This window comes from Phyllostomus discolor, chromosome 12, assembly GCF_004126475.2.
Source record: "Phyllostomus discolor isolate MPI-MPIP mPhyDis1 chromosome 12, mPhyDis1.pri.v3, whole genome shotgun sequence".
NCBI classification, from domain to species: domain Eukaryota; kingdom Metazoa; phylum Chordata; class Mammalia; order Chiroptera; family Phyllostomidae; genus Phyllostomus; species Phyllostomus discolor.
This window is the reverse complement of record NC_040914.2, coordinates 12981206-13001148: the sequence shown is the minus strand read 5'-3', so window position 1 is coordinate 13001148 and position 19943 is coordinate 12981206. Positions and strand designations below refer to the sequence as shown.

The window sequence follows — 19943 nt, the reverse complement described above, 5'->3', positions numbered from 1 at the left end:
TTTAAATCTTCCAATTTTTCCTTCTCTTGTAATATAAAAAAAGATTTGCATTGTCTCTCTCTCTTCTGACTTGATGTTCACAGCGGGAGATGACCTGACTTCCCAGATCGTTGTGGGCCCCATGTTGCCACAATGTAGCTTTGCCTCCCAATCCATGAGGACGTGCCAGCATGAAAGGGCACGATTCTACAGAGCCCTTACCATCAACAGTGTTCTCATTCCACATACATTTTCCCTGTACCTTCAAGAAACAAGATCATGGAGATTTTAAAAGATATTTTGCCATTAACCTCAACTACCCTAGTGAACATGCAGGTCTGTGTTATGTGAGCCACCCACAGGCATGTACTGAATGAGCCTCTCTCAAGCCCTCTTTGACATGCAGCTCGGGCCTGACATCACTGTCCTCATTCTTTGTTTTCTTTGTTGTTTTTACAAATTCCACATGCCTGTCCTTAAAGAGCCTGCAAGCAGAATTGGGAAATGGGAAATAAATCTATTTTCTGGTTCTATTTCCTTTCTAGTTCCTGGTGGCCTCTGGTATATGTGAGAGATCCTTGGGGACCAGTCCAGAAGTGAATTGTGTATAAGTGGAGATGAAGACAGAGCAAAGTCTTGAAGGAATGGAGTCTGCTCAGAGACACATGAGAGATTGCAAAGTCTGGGATGTGTTAGTGTATTAGGCACTTTAAGCTTGCCCTAAATTTATCACATTTTATTGATTTGTTTCACTTTCTGGTTCAGGTTAAAATTCTGGGTCACTCCTCAGTCCTCTGGTAAAGGTACCTTTCCAGATTACAGTGCTCAGTCTGAAAAGATGGTGTCCAATTTGGTTTGTGTACCCTCTGTCTAAAGGAACTCCACCTGGAAAAGGACATCTTTTGATTTGACTTTGGTACCCTCTGTTTGGAGGTCTGTCTGGTATAAAGCAGGAAAAAGCCTCCATTCTGGGAAATAGCACTTTCGGACCAATTCTGGCTAAATCGTTGACTTAGCATATATAGAGAGCATATCTCATTTTATTATAATACTGTTTTGCTTGTGTACTGCATAATTTAGACTCATGACAGGGTTGGTCATTGAATGGGTCTCTAAATTACTGTGTTATACTATAACTATAGTTGTTTTGTCAAAAATCAGGGAAGTGGACAAAATGCCTTATGTAGAAGGTTTTTTTTTTTTAGTTTATATAATAAAAAGGCAAAATTAAAAGGAAATAAGTTAATGGTTCAGAGAAAGAGGAATTTTCATGTGAAAGATAGAAGTTCATATCTGGGAGAGGGACCAGGAAGATGTAGACATGATGACCTGTACAAGCTGCTCAGAGTTCCCACAGCCCCAGGGGATCTACTTGGATGAGGGAAAGGGGGAAAGTGTGCATGAACTGGCACCACTATCTCAAATCAGTCAAGGAAATAAATTTCATAGATGAAAAGCCCCTACCAGGGCAGGGCAATATACTTTTTGGAGACTTCCAGTGGGAGTAGGGCCAGAGGGCCATACTCCTGGATATTATTGGGCACACACTCTGCTTTCTACATCAGATCTGTCAAACTAGAAAAGTTCAAACCCTTCTTATTAACATGATCCTGCTAAAATGATTGATTTGGTTTCCTCAGTTTTTGCCACCTATCATCCCAATTGGGCAGACATACAAGCCTTATTGAATTATTTGCTTATGGGGCATGAGCAGAGGCTGGTGTTGGATAGGCAAATGAAGAGGCTGAGAGGTTGCACCAAGAAAATTCAAATGGGACTCTGGGCCTTCCCAGGGCAGCACCTCTGACCAAGCCCAACTGGGACCCTAATGGGGATGGTCTTCCCCTCTTAGAGAATTGTAAGAGATGCTTCCTTGAGGGAATGGGAAAGGCATCCCTGAGCAGAAAAGTCTGAGTATGGTGCAGTCCATGCAACAAAAGTCCACAGAGGACCCCTCCCAACACCAGGAAACAATTAAGGAGATTTCTGGAGATGGCAAGCAACTACTGCATTTGGATTCCAAAGTTTGGGCTGATTGCTAAACTACTGTACGAGGCTCTGAATGGGCCAGCATATAGCCCTTTAGAGTGGACAAAGGAGTGCACTCGAGATTTTGAGTTCCTGAAGTCTCACCTGACTTCTGCATTGGCCTTGGGGCTTCCAAAATTACTGAAGCCCTTTCAGTGTTATGTGGGTGAGAGACAGGGCATTGCCCTAGGATTCCTCACCCATATGCTTAGTGACACTTGCAGCCCATCACATAATTGTCAAGAAAATTAGACAATACTGTGCAGGGGTGGCCAGCCTGCTTGAGAGTGGTAGCCACCTGCAAGCTCTTGCAGGAAGCTGAAAAAGTTTTACTTGGGACAGCCTATAATAGTTATGTGCCCCAGGCAGTGTTTAGCCTGCTGAAGCAAAAGGAAAATGTGTGGCTCACTGCTGGAAGAATGGGCAGGTACCAAGCCATTCTTCCTGACAATCCCAATGCCTTCCTCAAAACCGTAAGTTAAATCCTGACTCTCTTCTCCCAGTGTCTGACTCAGCTGTGCTAACACATGACTGGGCTGAGATAATTGATGAAGTGTATTCTAGCAGAATTGATTTACATGGCCATCCTTTAGAAGAAGCAGACTGGACTCTCTATAGAGATGGAAGCAGTTATATGGGCAATGGAAGTAGAAAGGCTGGGTACGTAGTTGTGACTCTTGAAGGAGTAGTGGAGGCCAAGGCCTTGCCACCAGGAACCTCTGCTCAGAAAGCTGAAATGATTGCACTGACAAGGGCACTGAAATTGTCCCAGGAAAAGAGAGTGGATATGTCCACGGAATCAAGGTATGCTTTCTTTTTTTTAAGATTTTATTTATTTATTTTTAGAGAGGGAAGGGAGCAAGAAAGAGAGAGACAAACATCAATGTGTGGTTGCTGGGGGCTGTGGCCTGCAACCCAGGCATGTGCCCTGACTGGGAATTGAACCTGCGATGCTTTGGTTCGCAGCACGCGCTCAATCCACTGAGCTACACCAGCCAGGTAAGGTATGCTTTCTTGATTTTGCATGCACATGGTTCAATATGGAAGGAGAGAGGATTATTAACCTCCAATAAAAAGGAGATCAAGTATGCAGCAGAAATTTAAAAATTATTAGAGGCTGTTCAGGTACCTTTACAGATGGCAGTTATGCACTGCCCAGGGCATCAGAAAGAGGACACTAAAGTGCCCAGAGAAACAATGTGGCCAAATGGGCTGCAAAAAAATGCTGCTAAAGGAATGTTTATAATGCCCTTGGAACATGTTCTGGACTTGTCACAATTTGACCTCGAATGTTCGACTGCACAATTACAGAAAGTTAAGGGCTGAGGTTTTGATGAGGAATGCCCTGATAATGGATGATAAAAGAATAAGAAAGGAGCTATACTGTTTTCCTGAACATTTAGTAGAGCCAGTCATGAAACATTTGCATGAGGCCACACAGTGGAAAAGACTCATGAACCACCTATGTCAAACTGTGGCTCACAGGTCCTGGAATTTCTAGAGCTGCAAGAAAAGTAATTACTAGATGTTCTGTGTGCCAGAAGAACAACCCCAAGACAGATCCCCATCAAAGGAGAGAAAGAAAGCAATATCAAGGACAGTGTCCACTTGAGAACTATCAAATAGACTTTACTCAGACACCAAGAGTCTGAGAGTGGAAATATTTGTTAGCCTTTGTTGACACCTTTTGCAGGATGGGTAGAAGCTTATCCTACTAGAATGGAGAAATCCTAAGAGGAAGTGAAAGCTTTGCTGAAGGAAATAATCCCTCACTATGGCTTCCCTGGCAGCATCCAGAGTGATAACGGACCTGTTTTTGTTTCAGAAATTACAAAGGAGGTTAGTAAATTGTAGGAATCAAGTAAATTTTAGGAATCCAATTTTAGGAATCTCCACAGGGCATGGAGACCTCAGGCTTCTGGGAAGCAGAGAAGATGAATCAAATCTTGAAGAAAAATATAGCAAAGCTGTGTCAAGAAACTCATCTCCATTGAGATAAATGTTTGCCTATTACCCTGCTTAGTATAAGGGTGGCTCCTTGAAGTGGGATTCAGTTGAGTCTCTATGAAATTGTGTAGAGGTGGCCATTTCATATCACAGTTGTGGTGGGAGACATGTATATAGTTAAAAAAAAAACTGTAGGTAAAGTAAATGTACAACATTTAAGTCAGAACTTAGCTGTGATGAATGACCTTGCTTGTATTAGAGACTTCTATCCCATAGGTTTCCTTCATTAATTGAGCAGAAGATATTCAAGATTTTGGTGACAGCATCTCCCGAAAGTCAACTAGGAGGAAAGTGGATTGGATTTTGCGACATAGCCCTCACCACCCCCAGCCTGGTGAAGCTGATGGAAATAAAACCTTGGACTCATCATGCCAGAATAAAGAAAGTACTGGAGGAAGATCTGAAAGTCATCTTTTAAAAAAATTGCTTATGTTCTCTTAATTATCTCTTGTTTAAACCTTATTATGGACAACTTATTCCTTACAAACTAGTTGAAAGTATTTTGGCGTATTTAGCAAAAATTGTCCTGAATGTTTCTGACTTTTGCAGGAGGCACTTATATTGAACAAACTTTCACTTCATGTCTTATAGGTGTCTGTACTCTCTTGGAAATCCTTAGAAATTATACTGTGTTTGAGCATATTGAAAAGAAAATGACTTACTTTAATATTTATAATTGGGGACTAGTGGTAACTATAAAGGACAAGAACATGTTTTCCCTAAAGGTCACTAATGTACCCCAGGTAGAAAGTGTGAAACTTTTGTTAACTGTGCTTAAAACTGTCTTGTGCTCTCAGCAGGTGTGAAGATGAATTGCACCATCACCACTCATGTATCTTATGCCTTTGCTCATGTTTAATTGCCCACAGGATGATTTCTGATATGTGGAAGGACTATCTATTCCTATGTTCCAGCAAAGAACACTGCAGGATGATGCCATCTCAGAAGACTGACAGTGTTTATGCCTCAGAAGCCCCACTTTATCTGGGTTTGCCGGGATCTCTCCCTTACACCCCATTGTATCAGTGACTTGCACCTTTTTAGCCCTGCTGAATATGTGTTTTTAACTATTTTTGTAATGCCAGCCATGACAACCTATATGAATGTGGAAATAAGCAGGTTAGCCTGTGCTATGGCAAAAGCTTGGAATTCCACCTCCAAAACCATCAGTGCCATTAATGAAAAACTAGGACAAGTCAGAGAAGCAGTACTGGAAAACCGTGCAGGTATAGACTACCTTCTTTTAAGGTATAATCATGGATGTCAAGAATTTAAAGAACTATGCTGTTTTAACCTAACTGATAGTTGACAGCTCATAGAGCATAAAGTAAAGCAAATAAATGATGTAGTGTCCAATATAAAATAGAGAGAGGGATCCTTTTGTATTGACTTGTCTAAACTAACCTCCTGGCTGCCAAGTATACCTATTCTTTCAGAGGCATTTATTGTTTTTTATCCTTGTCATTTTCTTCAGTAGCATAGCTCATCATTGTATACAGTGTGCCTCCTTATGTAGGTCTGCAATAAGGTGCTTCTCTCAACCCCACGCTGGCACTGGACAGTCCAATGTCAAGTTACACGCCCAACAACAAAATGAATACTTCCATATGAAGCTGATCTCATAGAAATGAGATAGTTTAATACTAACAGTGGGGAATGATAGGGGACTCGAGAATTGGGAAATTTTAGTTTAAGGTAAAAAGTTACAAGCCTAGTATGTAACGTTAGCGAGTTAAAGCTTTTATTTCAATTGCTGTCATTGTTATTGGGTTTGGTAGTGACAGGCAGTCTGAACACCAGTGTCTTTTCTGGTTTCAGTTTCACTGGGAAAATAATGTAATGCACTTCTAATGTATGACCTATTTATAATATTGAAATTGTGCCTATTGTCATAATTTTCTGGATTGTTGAAACATACAAAATGTGCAATTCAAACTTATCTAAATATTTTTTTTAGAATCTTTTAACTCCCCATTAGCCAAAAAGGTCTTTTAACCTAAAGTTTACTCCTCTTGGTAAACACATAGCTTTCATCCTCATTTGATAGTCACTGGTCACACTATACATCTAAACAGAGGGGCACATAGATCAACCTTACTAAATGAGACATTCTGTGCAATTATCAAAACTTATTAATCAACTTACAACAAATGATAAATTAGTGATATCCACTTCACAGATGCACTGCTAGGCAATGATGATGAATTCAAACAATGACGCATTTTGTCTAATGGAGTAGACATCAGTTAAAGACACTCACCACCATTATTGGGAAAAAAAAAACCTTATCAGGAACCCAGCTGCTAATGTATACCTGTCTCTGTCTCTGATGCTTGCCTCTACTCATCACAATCAACCATGTCTCATGGATGAGAAGTTGCTAGTATCAGAGAGAGAGACAGCTATGCCAAGACAATGACAAAAGCTTTACAACTACAAATTGATATGGTACATAAGTTTGAATGTATTTACCTACCTGCTAATATTAGTCATAATAATAATTATAGTTACTCTTTGGGCTGTTCTCAAACAGTGTGTATGTAGCACAACTGTTAATAATTTCTAAAGGTGTATATAATAACTTTTATTTTACAAAAAATGCGATTTTTATGTTTTTTTCTTTTAAGGCAGGTTAGTAAGAAGCTAGAAATATTCCTTTGCAAGTGAAATGGGGAAATTGAGAAAGGTGGCTAAACAAACTGGTCAAACAATTTACAGCTGGATACAAAAATTTACCCAGGTGTAAAGACCCAGGTTCATAGCAATAAATGAAATGTGCTGGACCTAGCTATCAGGGTGGCCTTTCCTCTTCTGGCATATAACTGCTCATGCTATTTAGACCTTCTGGCCTGGTACTGACCAAGTAGTAGAAACCATACCCTGAAAGGGCACCCCTAAAAATGCTGATGAATATTATCTTGAGATCTTCCCTGAGACCTTGCCTAAGATTTTGACCTTTTGAAAGCAATAAAACTCAACACAGATTACACTGTGTGCACTCTTGTTTTTATTTTTAAAGTATTTTATTTATTCATTTTTTAGAGAGTGGATGGGGATAGAACAGAAGAGAGAGAAACATGGATATGTGAGGAAAAAAAGATTGATAGGTTGCCTGCTACACACCATCAACAGGGGACCTGGCCCATAACCCAGGCATGTGTTCTCACTGGGAATCAAACCAGTGACTTTTCAGTTTATACGCCAATGCTCAATTCACTGAGCTAACCATCCAGGGCAGCCTGCAAACTTCTTGAGCAAGCACACATACTGAATTGTTTTTCTTTTTTTAGGGAGGGTAAATTTCCTTTCTTGTTATCTCTAAGGGGTTCTCGCCAGACTTGAAATAAGGGAGCATGGTGGCAGCAGCTTGTTCCAAGCAACCCCCCTAAACCTTTCATTAAGGCCCTTTTTTTGTGACTCTGCAATAAGCTCTGAACAGTCACTCCTAATCTCATATCTTTCACAGAATGTTTTAAGAGAATCAAAGCAGTCCCACCCAGTCTTTCTTCTGATTTTCTTTTTATTCTAGGCACAGTCTTGTGTCACTGTCCCCTGCTTAAATAAATATACCCTCAAAATTACCTGGGTTTGTTTTGTGAAATTCTTCCTGCACAAATTCAAGAATGCATGCACTAATGGTTAACCTTAGGCAATCCTGCCCTCGGTAGGGCCCCCATTCTGGTAACATCTTGAAATTTAGAAGAAATGCTATTGCAGAAGGAGGAAAAGTGAAGTGTGTGTGTGTGTTAAGGGAATTTAAAAGTCAGATGTTTATCCCTGGATGGTGTGGCTCAGTGGATTGAGTGGAGCTTGCAAACCAAAGGGTTGCCAGTTTGATTCCCAGTTAGGGCACAGGCCCTATAGAGGGTGCATGAGAGACAAACATACTTTGATATTTTGCTCTTTCTGCCCTTTCCCTTCTCTCTAAAAATAAATTTATAAAGTCTTTTTTTAAAAAAGTAAGTCATTTCTCCTGCTAAGTCAGTTATTTCTGAGTGAAAAGAAAAAAAAAAAAACTAAGATCAAAGAAAGTTGTAGAATATTACTGAAATAAAGATATTGGGAAAGGAATTTTATGAATAAATACCAGAACCTAATTTTATGAATATCCTCATATCCTTACTCAATAGGCACATAACTATATTATTCAAATGGAGGCTGAAGTGGCTATAAAACACAACCTTCCATGCCTGCTGCTGAAGCAAAAGAAATGTATTTATGAAACTCTTACTGTCCTCACCTGTGGAATTTTTGGATGCTAATTGTACTTTACAACATTGTGTTCCTACAGCCTGGTCCCCAAATACACGTTCAGGTGACAGCTTCCAAGAGTACAACTAGCAGAAATCAGAGTAATAATGGATAATTCATAATTAATAATAGATGGGGCATAGTAAATATGACCCCATCAAATGGTCAGATGAGTAAAACTGAATAGTTGCATAGTCTGCCCTCAAACTGTAAGTAAATGTTATACAAGTTTTAAAATACAGAGAAATGAGACAGCACGACTTAGATCATGATAGATTATAGGTCAGAAATGACCCACAAAGTTATTCTAATAAAGATTCGTGGGACTGACTGTCTCCCATTTACCTGCTTTTCTCCTTTGAGAACATTCAGCTTTGACTTCCATCTAAGATGAAGGTGTTGCTGGATCACCAATGGTTTATGATTCATCAAGATACACACTGCCACTAAGACTTCTTAAGAATCCCTTCCCAGCACTCGAGACAATATTATCTAACCAGAAGATGGGTCACCAATGTATGTTTTAGGCTAATTTATAACAAAAAGGGGCAGTGTAGACAAAAAGGGACTACATACTAAACCTGAGAAGCTCAGGGGAGGCCTGTGTGGTTGGACTCAGAAACTCAGAAATGTGACGTAACCACATAGGGTGGTCTGAAATTAAAATTTTAACTGAAAGTGAGTATTGGAGAGTAGTCACGTCTTAGGCCAGTATCTTTTCTGACAAAAGTCGATCTTCACATTAAATTAGTGTACTTCTCTCATTTTTTATTTTTTGCCCCTACCATAACATACCTTTAATATTTCAGAGCAATTTTCTTTTTTCCAGACCCCTCACTGCACCATATCAGAGACCACATACCTTCTCATTACTATGGTTATTGTGCTTATTGTTAATGGCTATCTTTCCTGCACCAACCAACATAACAATTGTGTCTATTTGTTTTACTTTTTACCCAGTCTCAGAGATTTCTCTACTTTGCATCCTCCAACTCCTTAATGGAGAACCCAAATTTCATGTAACCCCTCAGGCCTCTGGCTTTCACTATACTGTATAAAATAAGGGAAAACACTGCCATGTTTGAGAACATTCTCTTAGTCCATTGTGGTTTTGCTTCCCACACTTATTGTCATTTTTGGCCCAAGTAGAGTCATAAAAATTCCTGTCAGGTTGAAACATTTCCTATGTTGATAGCTGAAAATGCCATGCTTCTGATCAGAACCTGATCTTTCTGGTGACCTGCCCTCACTCTGCAGTTACACCGAGGCCAGCCAAGAGTTGTGTCATCACAACAAAAGACACCTTTATTACCCTCATCACTGTTTGGAAAATTCCAAAAGAGTTATCTGCTCTTTTCTAAAGTCCAAGAAAGAAGGCCAAACATATTTTCATGAAATCATATGAGAAACCTTAGACTCACCCAGTGTCACACAGCCTGCAGGTGGGCTCAGGCATGTTCTGTATTATCAGTGGACACTTCACTTCCTTTTTTGTGGGGGTTTCCCCTTATATCAGAGGGATTGAAAAGTTAAACACTAACTTTCCCCTATTCCTAGTGATTGAGAATCCAGATGTGGATTAAACGTAGTTTCTCAGGTGCACTGGATCATAATTTAGAAACTGGAACTGAGATGGTACCATCATTTCTGCTGTTGTGTTGACTGATGGTGGCGCATGAAGCAGACACAGCTTCATGTGAAGAAGCAGGGGTTTTTGTGCCTCTGGTTGAGGCTGTGGCAGTGTGACCTTGAGAGACCAAACTTTAGGGGTAACTCCCTAACTTCTATTTCTATAGCTACTCAGTTGTTTTACAAGCGCTGATTCTTTGAGTTAAAGACTTTTCTGCAAAAATGTTCATGGTAGGTTTACTTGTAAGAGCCCAAAATTGGAAACAACACAAATGTCCATAAAAGGTGAATAGGTAAACAAAATTGATGAACCCCTGGAATGAGATATAGAGAATGAAAAGAAAAATCTATGTCAATATAACCAACTTTGACCTTAAATTAAATACTTTATGATAAAAAATTTGAAAATTCCATAAAATTCCAATGTATTTGTAATAAAAAAACTGAAGAGCATTCCCTTAACACTAAAAGAGGAGGTGGAGAGGTAAAGAAAAAGGGGATCATAAGAGGGCATGAGAAGACTGTCATAGTAAGTGACATGGTCTTTATTTTCATTCTACAACTTCTCTGGGGCATGCATCTGAGAACACTTCATAAATTGCAAACTTTTAATATGTTAAGCTCATTATATTAAACTATAATTCAATAAGTATATTAAACTTATATATACATCTACGAAATGTTGCCTAAAGTATTAAGTTGAATAAAAAGTCTAAAAAACAAAACAAAACAAAACAAACAAACAAACAAAACATACCCAACTGTAACATGACATTTTCTTGACCACGTTTCTACTTTTCCACAGGTGTGGCAGAATTACTCTGCAGAGGGAGCCTTCTGGGGCACTGCTGACCTCACCTCAGCAGCACCCATAGTGCAGCAGGGAACCAACCCAAAGAGCATTGCTCATTACACAGCCTTTCTAACTCTTCAGGCTCCTGTAATGGACTCTGTCTGCTCTTCCATCCAGACAAGCATCCCCCATGCAAAAGTCAGTCTTCTAAGGAAGCTTCTTTTTGTTAACACCCTCTGTTCCTTATGCAGTAAATGTCCACTAACTCTCCAGTTTTAAGCCTAGAGGTGATTTTCTCAGAAGTGCTCTTCATGCTCCCCAGACCAGCTGAGACTCAATACATACTCTGGAAGGACCAGAAGTTTTCTTTTGAGGCCCTTCACTAGACTACAATTAAGTTGCTAGAGCCATGATTTACCTGACAGCCTGTCTGTTACAAGGTAAAGTCAATGGGAACAGGGCCCACACTTGTCTTATTCTGTTTGGAGTTTCCAGGACTCAGCCACAGCCTGACACATGACAGATGCTCCGTAAACATGTATTAAATCAATAAGGGAAACTGCCCAGTGGAAGCTTGTCACTCTGTGTGACACTTACAGTGAAATTATGTTTTTTATAGACACAAAGGGATTGGTGTCAGCATCAGAGGAGTCCACCATCTCCTTGAGGACATCCTACAGTTAGGCTTTTATTTCTCATACATTCAGGAGGAATGAAAGGAACCTCCTAACAGTGGGAATGGGACTGCATTTCACTCCTCCAAAGTCATAGCCCTCCACAGTCCCACCTTGTGAGCTATGTCTCATCAACCAGGGCTTGTGTTTTTCCTATTCTCACAGATAGTTGGCCAGAAAAAAAACTCTGGATCCTCAACCCCTGGTAGAGTTACTGCCAGGGGAGGAAAGAGTATACCCTGAAGTTACAGGAATCAGGGATGACTTTTCATTCCCAAAATTCCTGGTCTGGGAGACACCTGCCTGTTGTCTCTGAAGACATGTCTCCAGTGCATGATGTCCTGGGGAACAAGGGAAACTTCCTGTGCAGAATGGGACAGGAGATCCCAGAATCTGTGGCTGGCCCAACCTCAGAGTGTCTGAGGGTTCTACAAGAACCTCTCTTCCCCTAACAAAAGAACACACAGGGCCCCTGGTTGAATATTCATTCAAGTGGAGATGCTCCTGCTCCTGGGCACTGTGGGCAGACAGGGACACAGAAATGACTTATATGCAACATCCCAATGTAGTGATGGAGGACACACAGAACATATTTTGGATGGACTCTCTAGGCCAGCACCCTCTTCCAAAAGCCTCAGGAGAACTTTCACCAGGCCCTTCTTTTAGATACTTAAAAGCAGTGTGATCTGTCTCATTCAGCACATGACCATGGTGGGACAGTTCTCCTGACACTAGATTCATAATATTCTGGACAGTGCCTGACTTTTTACTGACTTCACCTTGTACTGGTCAGTGTCCTTGTGCAGCACCTGACATTGGCTGCAGGTCTTCCTCTGTCTTCTTGGCAGGAACATTGAGATGCACAGGAAATAGACACAGGAACCAGGCTTTGGCTAAGATCGAAAAGTAGCCTGATTTTCATGCCCTGTTTCAATAGACCTTTCTCTGGCCATTCCTCCTGACTGGTCTGTCCCACCTGCTACCTCCAGAGACTGTTAACAGAAAGGATCCATGCAGTAACCCTGACAAGCTCAGGGGGCCACATGGCAGGCCTGACAATCCTCACAAATTATTCTGATCAGAAATTTCTAATTTGGCAGGTTGTCACATCCCATGCCTGTATTTCCTTAAGAAAGGTCAGTCTTTAACTTAAGTGAACACTGACCCATTTTTGTGCATCTTGGAGGGCATAATTTTGACACACAGAGTAATTTTCTTGGCTGGACCATTCATGTCACAATTTGGGACAAGTGTATGAGACCACACCATCCTTTATGTTATCTAGCCCCTGCACACCCTCACTGAGTTCTAAAAATGCTAATTATCCTCTACACATCAATGGAAAAATATGCTTCTCCATTTTTGCCATTTTTTCCAATTCTGGGGATTTCTCTGCTATCTTTTATTTTACCTCCTTCTGGATTTTATCCAAATTTTATCATCTTATACTTTGATGATAATATATAAAATAAGCTGAAAAACTGCCTTTGTTCAAAGCATTTGAGTCCTTCCTCCAAGACATATGAGGTCAGTTTAGCTCAGATAAACTCATTACATTGCTGTATAAACTTAGGCTATTTATTTACCTTGACAGAGTCTAGGAGCACCTCTTCTCTCATGGATTTCTGGGTTGGTCTCTACTCCATGCCTGGCATCATCCATGGGCAAGTCTGGTGACCACGAGGAATATGCCCAAGGATAACTCAAAGGTTTTCCCAACAGCCACCAGCACAAGGATAGGACCAAAAAACAGACTTGGAGAGGAATGGTCTACCTGAAACTGTTTCTTGAGAACCAGGCAGCACACAGGCACCTGACCTTTAACCACAGTCCATTCTTCCTGGGACACAGAGAACATTTCCCATTTCACACCTAAAACTGCATGTCCTACTGAGAATTCTGGTTTTGAGTTTTTATTCCTGGAAGCAAAAGCCAGTCTGGTGACAACCTGAGGTAGAATAAGGGTCTCCTCTGCAATTATCACCCAGCTTGACCAATTCTCATCCCCAGAGTTATTTGCGTTACCTTCATGTGGGAAAAAATAAAACCAGAGAGCTTTTGAGAATATGGAGACCCAGTTCCCAGCTTTTTTTTTTTTTTTTTTTTTTTTTTTTTTATAGAGACATTTGCAGGAGTTTTATTGTCAAACCATCTGGGTTTTTGTGTCACAAACAAATAATTCCCTTTTTTGATGGTATCTGGGGCTCTGTGTCTGGTGCTGACAGGCACAAGCTAAAGAGACAGCAGATGCCAATGCTGGCATTTTTGTGTCATCCTCTCAATACACCTGTGTCTCTGTCCGCCTTGCTTTTGTGAGTGAGCTCCACAGGTCACAAATAAGATCAACCTTCCCTCAGAGCTTGTCAAATATAGAGTCTCTGGCCCACTGTGCTCAGTCAGAATCTGCAGTTTACTAGGATCTGGAGACTTCCCCTGTACACAGGAGAGCAGGAGAGGTGGTTCTACTCTCACAAGAAGGGATCTCATTCTGAATGGGCACCTGCATTAGCTAGAGTTGTTTAAGTCACATTTTTAATGTGTCACCTGTACATTGAAATGTTACAATGTTTCACAGGTGATCTAATGCATAAAGGGAGTGACTCCCTTATGACAGGTTGGAGTGACTTCATTGTGACAGGTTTATGTGACTTAGATCAAGAACTCCTGCCCTGAAGGGAAGAGTCAAATGTGAGAGACAGGCAGGGGCTGTGAGAAAGACTACTGGACACTGGATAGGAACCTGTGGAGAAACCCCTAAACCCAGAAAACCGAGGGTTATGTTTTTCCAAATACAGCATGACAGTGGGTGTTTGTGTGTGTGTTTATGCAGGCATGTATGTGTTTGCATTTGTTTTTGTGTGGTGTTGAGAGGCATCAGGAGTTCCCAGGGAGCCAAATTATAGGAGGGTAGTGCTAGTTAGAAAAGTCATGGTTGTCAAACCTATAGCAAGGAGTGGGATGGTCATGTGCATACTCTCTGCCATCAGCTCACATGACAAGAATTGTAAACTTGCCCCAGAATAAAGCTCATCCCACAGGTAGGACACACAGCAGACTGCATCATTTTGGACAGATGTGCCTGTGAGCCTCACCAAACTTCAAGCTTCCCTCAAAGAGCAGACAACATAAACCATGAAGTCCCCTTCAGTCTCTACCCACAGAATACTTGTTCACTGGCAAGGCTTCCTGCTGGTTGGTAAGTAAGAGACAATTCCTTAGGGTAGACTAAGGATCTGACACAGAGACTGGCTGGGGTCCACTGAAGAGACCAGCACTCTGAGAAAAGAGAGAAGGCTTCTGTTTGGATTCAGAGGTGAAAGAGAAAACAGCACAGTAGGATGGGGAAGAGGGCTCAGATAGAGGAAAATCTCATAATCTAGAAGTGATGACATGCAGAAAGCCATCAATTACTGTTTATTTCTGGTTATTTGTCACTGAGTACTGAATTATAAAAACTGATAATAATAATAATAATTACTATTGTCAGGAAGCATCAGGAAAATTTTAACCAGGGGTTCTAGGCATTGTCTTTATCACAAACTTCAAAACTGGGCAAATATAGCCCATGATTTACCCTAGAACCCTGGGAAAACTCATTCATTCAACCCCACATATTTCTAGGCTGTTGCAGTCATTGGATGTACTAGATCAGAGAAGCCTGCTCTCAGAAAGACCATGTTCTATGGAGGAGAAAGGGACAAGGAAAGGTGTAGATGTGAGGTCAGGTACCCACAACAGCCATGGAAAAATCACAGCAGGAAGTGAAGGCAGTGAATCTTTAGAGAAGGTGGTCAGCAAACATGTCTTTCAAAATTGCCCTAGTGTCAGCATTAGTTTAAGTACAGTGAGGAAGTAACCAAGACAAACACCTGGAGATGAGTATTTGAAACAGAAAAAATAACAGCTTCTAGGTGCTGAAGTAATGGGTGTCATGCTGTTGATCTTGACCATGGGAGATACACACTCGCCTGTAGACAAAAGCTGGGAGATAAAGAGACCTGCTCAGGATTCAGGTACTAATTCATAGGTACAAATATTGATATATTTTTTTTCTTTTTCCTAGTCTCAATCTTAACCTTCTGGAGCCTGCCCACCATAGCCCAACTTGGTATTGTGTCGACCTGTTGTACCAAAGGGGAGGATGTGGTTCTGCGTATCCGCAATAAGCCTCCTGAGGCTATAGCTTATGTGTGGTACAAGGGGAAAGGCATGGATAAAAATAGCGTAATTGCATTTTTTATTAAGACATTAAGTTTCCACTTAAGTGGTCCTGAAAACAATGGAGAAAAGATGATAACCAATGATGGATCCTTGCTATTAAAGAAGGTCATCATGATGGACTCAGGAATATACACCGTAGTGGCCCACTTTCCAGATTCAAAACCAGAAATAGGATTTGGGCAACTTGATGTATATGGTGGGTGATTGCTCCCTGATGACTGGGGGTTGGTTGGGGTGACTCCTACTTCACACACAGCACTGACAACCTTGGACACTAGTTTCATTCCTCTGCATTTTGTTTTAGGTTCAGTTTGAACATTTAGTGCAGGATACACAGATTGTAGACAAACTTCTGAAGATCTCAGTTCCCTTCCCAAGTTGCAGCCCTGTAGACAGTCACTGCAGACAGAAGGGTGAGTCTGATGAGAGTAACTCAGCAGAAGGAGACTAATCTCTGTTTAGCCACCTGAACATGTTCCTATGAACTTGACCTGAGACTGACCCTGATATACTAGGTCAGAGCATGGTCTGAGAAGCCTCCTGATATTCATACAGAGCTCAGCTCAGAAACCCCTCCTGAGAGTCATGTGCCATGGTTCTTGACTCCAGGGATGCAAGGCAGACTGTGCCAGGTTGGGATTGGGATCCTTGAAAGGCCTGAGTGTGCAATGGTTTAATGGTCCTGAGTCACAAGTTCCTAAGCCTGTCACCAGTCCTGGCTCAGGCCCAAGAGTCACATCTTGGCAGAAATGGAGTTTGGCATCACTTGAGTCTGTGTGTGGACAGCACAGTTAGACAATGTCTGTGGATATAGCTGACTGTCCTGGGGGGCTTAGGAAGGTTCAGAAAAAGGTCAGCATCTCCAGAAAGAAACTGAGGAAATAAGATACTCCTGGAAGGTCCTCATTCACCAGGGATCAGCCCAGAACAATAAGAGAACTTGGAGTTGATTAACAAGAGATCCTTCTTTTGAGAAGCTCTTCTATTTCAAGATTTCCATCAGATACTGACAATAGTATACAGTTAACACACTGACAACCTTCTCCATTGAGAATAAACTGAGGAACAGGGAGATACAGTCACTCAGCAGAGTCACACAGAATATGAGCAGCTCATCAGAGTCACTCTTGGGCTGACTCTAGCCAGAGACTTAATTTCTCTATCTTGGGTACCATAGGAGAGGGTCTTTGGATTCGAAACCAAAAAAAAAAAAAAAATAGGGTCAGAAACCTTTTTATATTAAATGTCCTCAGCTCATAGAAATACAATTTGGTCTGTTGAATGAAAAAATGAAGACATAGACTATTTTTACTCTAGAGCCAACTTACCTGCAGTAACAATCAGAAACACTGTAAACATTACCCAGGCATCCCCCTAAGGTAGCCTATTCACAATTCCCTGCACTGAATTTGACATCACTTATTTGTTTCCTGTTTTGGTGCAGTCTCTCCCAGAAGATATAAATGAAAGGACTTTGTCTTCTCACTCTACACTCTACCCCTGAAACCAGCTCAGGGACCAATAAGTAACAAACACTGAGTTGCTGTTGATTCATTAAGAAGAAATAAATGGGGAATGAGTGAATGAATGGATAATCCAAAATCATTTTGTAGCCTGGAACCTGGATACAAAGCCCTTTAAATTCTGACCATGAAGGACAGGTTTTCTGTGCCTCCAGGAACTAAGACAATCATCTCAGAATCTTTTATTTTCTAAGAAAATAGTCTTTCTTTCAGTTAGCCTTAGGCCATGGGGTATTAATCATCATTTTCACATGCAGAATAATTTTAAGGTTTTCTACATTTATATCTCATAGCCATCAAACACAAATTTCCTTAAGGAACAGAATTTCAGCAAGTCCATGTTCCACACTGGCTATATGAAAGTATTCTGCATTTGCGTAAGTCCCTACCTGCCCTCAGGGGAGAGAGAATAACTTGAATAGTCAAGTGAAGAGCACATGATTCAGTTGCCAGTGTCAGCTTCCTTGCTTCTGGACTGTAACTGTTGCTTCACTCAAACCCCAGTCTCTAGCATGTCCTGGGAAATGGTGCCCCATAGCAACAAACCTCAGCTGGGTGATGGAAGTCTGTGTAGCTGCAAGGAAAGGCTTCTGGTTAACCAGAAAGTCAGGTGGTCTGGGGAATATTGTGTTAGCTCTGGGCTGTTATGTATGGCCTTTATTATATAAATGGTTTTCTTCTCTTCCTACAGTCAATGTCTTTTGTTAAAACCTTAACTACTTCCCTCTAGAGATTAATTATCCCTTGGCTCAGTTGGCAAGGAAATAAATTCTTGTTCAAAGTGAGAAGCATTTTAGATAGAAATCCTCAAGGTGTAAGCCATGAACACTGGATTGGGCCATCCTTAATGTCTAATATTTTTTTTTTTAACAAAAGCTGAATGTTTTTCCATTTGCGGTAAACTTCCCTTGGCCCCAGATATGGACAAAGGTGGTAAGATTGCCTTTCCCAAAGTATGTAAATGTTTACATAAGTCATGAATCCTGATGTTTCGTGAAGTAAAAAAAAAAAAGTTCTAGGAACAGATCAATAAAGCTCATGAGAGAAAAATTGTACCTGATGATGATGTTATGAGCCATATGCACTGGAAAGGGGTTTTGTGTGCTGCTACTACAGAGAAGAGTGAGGGAACAGGTATAGAATGCCCCAGAGATAATATGGGCTCAGAGAGGAGGTGCAACTTTCACTCTACATACTGTCACCTAAACTTAGACATTTTTTTCTACAAATGTCAGGACCACACTGTAGTCACCTTTACATAGCTCACTGTGGAGTGTGAGTGGTGGAGATCTCTGAGGAAGCAGCATGGCTCCATGGCTCAAGCACATTCTCAAAGACTCGCATTCTCTGTTTCTCCACAGAGCATCTGAGAGTGCCCATGCTCATAGCCAGCAGCTATGGAGTCAGAGAGAATGAAGATGATGTGGACTTGACCTGCTATACAAATGGACTCTCTGTCAAGTGGCTCTTCAATGGCACAGATCTGAAGTTCACTGACAGAGTGAAGCTGAAGGCAGATGGCAGAAGAATCACCTTAAACCCACTAAAGAGGGAAGATACTGGGGACTACAAGTGTAAAGCATCAAAAGCTATCACCTCGGTTGAAAGCCCACCCCTTGAACTGCATGTGTTATATTAGTGACCCTCCTTTCTTCCTCTGTGTTATTGAACTCTAAATTAAATTTCTTTGCATTATTATAATACATTTGTCTGCAGGTGAATAGTTATTAAGAGATTTGCATTGAGTCAATAAGCATTCAAAAATGTGAGCTGTGTTTGTCATTATTGTTGACTTAAGGTCATATTTCAAACCAAACCATGCCTTGGTTTGGTCCCATTTGTCTCATGTCCACAGCAGAGTTAACATTCCATAACAAACACTGATAGTGAACTAATACCTGAGGAAGTCTGTATGTGCCCCAGATCTATATCTAGAGACCATATTTTCACTGAGCACTCGGACTCCCAAAATTTTTTTTTTTTTTGTGATATACCGACATGCCCTATTATTTCAAAGAGTCAGGTTACTGAAATGTGAGAAATGCCAACTATGATTGAAGATGCTTTTGAAGAAATCAAAGGTACTACACAAGGCAATTTTTTGCTCTTACATGTAGAGTAAAGTTAACCACACCCAACACTGCAAGCAACAAATTTGACTTTGAGAGATTTGATTTTCATTTCATTTAATAATAGTGGTGTTGAGCATCATTTTTGGTGACTATTGGCCTTTTGCATATATTCTCTGGAATAAATTCTACTCAAGGGCTTTGCCCTTTATAAATCAGATCATTCATGTTGTCCTTGCTGTAGAGTTGTAGATCTTCTGTATATTCTAGACATTAACCTTTTATTTTCCATAGGATTTCCAAAATATTTTCTTCATTTCATAGGTCATCTTTCAATCTGCTTTTTGATGAAGAGTATTTTCCATTTTGACAAAATCCACATTGTCTATTTTTGCCTGCATTCTTAGTGTCATATTCATAAAATCATTGCCAACTTAATGTCATAATGCTTCTCTCTATACTTTTTCTAAGCATTTTAAACTTTTAGGTCTAACCTTTAAAATTTGATCTATTTTGACATAATTTTTGTATAGTATAAGACAACAATCCATGTCAATTTTTTGCATGTGGATATTCCTTTTCAACATTATTTTTACAAAGTATACCTTTTCTCCATTGAATACCCTAGGCCTTTTCATTGACACCATTTGATTGTGTCTTTGATGAACAGAAGTTTTCATGCCAGCATCACACTGTTTTTGTTCCCTTAGCTCTGCGGTAGGTTTTGAGCTTAAGAAACATGAGGCCTCCTACTGCATTCTTTTTTAAA

At 40.6% G+C, this 19943-nt stretch overlaps 1 protein-coding gene across 1 annotated transcript; it reads left to right on the top strand.

The window, feature by feature from the left end:
• Positions 1-14483: 14483 nt before the first annotated feature.
• On the top strand, positions 14484-18744 carry LOC118497657 (carcinoembryonic antigen-related cell adhesion molecule 21-like). The gene is made up of 3 exons (XM_036012782.1): positions 14484-14557; positions 15425-15778; positions 18467-18744. Exons 1-3 carry the CDS (start codon positions 14494-14496, stop codon positions 18742-18744), a joined length of 696 nt encoding a protein of 231 aa, XP_035868675.1. The 5' UTR covers positions 14484-14493.
• Positions 18745-19943: the final 1199 nt, after the last annotated feature.

Bases quoted from the DNA above. Each gene is read 5' to 3' on its own strand.
- LOC118497657 (XM_036012782.1), top strand. From the start codon at position 14,494: ATGAAGTCCCCTTCAGTCTCTACCCACAGAATACTTGTTCACTGGCAA. The intron at 14,558-15,424 runs GTAAGTAAGAGA...TCTTTTTCCTAG, and splicing joins GCAAGGCTTCCTGCTGGTTG to TCTCAATCTTAACCTTCTGG. The intron at 15,779-18,466 runs GTGGGTGATTGC...GTTTCTCCACAG, and splicing joins TGGGCAACTTGATGTATATG to AGCATCTGAGAGTGCCCATG.